Source organism: Gekko japonicus, unplaced genomic scaffold, assembly GCF_001447785.1.
Source record: "Gekko japonicus isolate JY-2015 unplaced genomic scaffold, Gekko_japonicus_V1.1 scaffold926, whole genome shotgun sequence".
Classification (NCBI taxonomy): Eukaryota; Metazoa; Chordata; class Lepidosauria; order Squamata; family Gekkonidae; genus Gekko; species Gekko japonicus.
The window spans coordinates 313,840-314,709 of NW_015163629.1; the positions used below are offsets into that span (position 1 = coordinate 313,840).

At 49.0% G+C, this 870-nt stretch overlaps 1 protein-coding gene across 1 annotated transcript in view; it reads left to right on the forward strand.

The window, feature by feature from the left end:
- ANXA3 (annexin A3) overlaps window positions 1-598 on the forward strand; it is a 35,037-nt gene extending 34,439 nt beyond the window's left edge. The window contains exon 13 of the mRNA XM_015407526.1: window positions 222-598. Coding sequence (XP_015263012.1) covers window positions 222-281 — 60 coding nt within the window. The 3' untranslated portion in view covers window positions 282-598. The remainder of the gene's footprint in view (window positions 1-221) is intronic.
- Window positions 599-870: the final 272 nt, after the last annotated feature.

Consider the following 870-nt stretch of genomic DNA (forward strand, 5'->3'; position numbering starts at 1 on the left):
TTCTGGGGCAGTGAGGCTCTGTATTCTTGGTGCTTGGGGGGGCCACAGTGGAAGGGCTTCTGGAGTTCTGGCCCCATTGGTGGACCTCCTGATGACACCTGGGTTTTGGCCACTGTGTGACCCAGAGTGTTGGACTGGATGGGCCGTTGGCCTGTTCCAACATGGCTTCTCTTATGTTCTTATGTGAAATCTTACCTCTTTGCCCTCTCTCTTCATTGTAGTCTGACACCTCTGGGGATTACAGGACTGCATTGCTCAGGATTTGTGGAGGAGACGACTGATGGGGGACAAACCTCAGGAGAAGTGCCGTAAAATCGCCGGCCCCGCTCTCTTTGGATTGCTTTCTTCATTCGGCCTCGTGACCGGCAGATGCTTCTCCTTGGAGCACATCCCTTCCAGCAATCAATGACACTCATTTCTCTGCACGCCGGGAGCTGGAGGGAAGACCCGCACTCAGAATTTTTATAGGCCAAAATCTGCCCGCGCTGCAGAAATCATTGTCTCTTGCGAGGTTGCCATCTGTTCGGAAGGAGTGAGAAAACAGAAAGAAATTGAAATCCTGGGTCTCTCAGTGAAGCTTGTAAAAAAAAAAATCTATCCCTGCTCTATTTAGTTCTTTTGTTGCTGGGTTTTTTTTTTCTTTTGTCGTTTTTTAAAAATCCCTGTATGAGGCGTTTTTTTCTGACTGGTGAGCAGCCATCGATGGTTTCCAAGCCATGTTGTAGGATAGGATCCCGTGGTCTGACTTGATTTATGGTGGGGGGAGGGCTATATTTTGGTGTCTGAGTACATTTTTTGCACCCCAGAGCCAGTTTGGTGTCGTGGTTAAGAGCAGCAGACTATCTGTGAGAACCAGGCTTGATTCCCTAC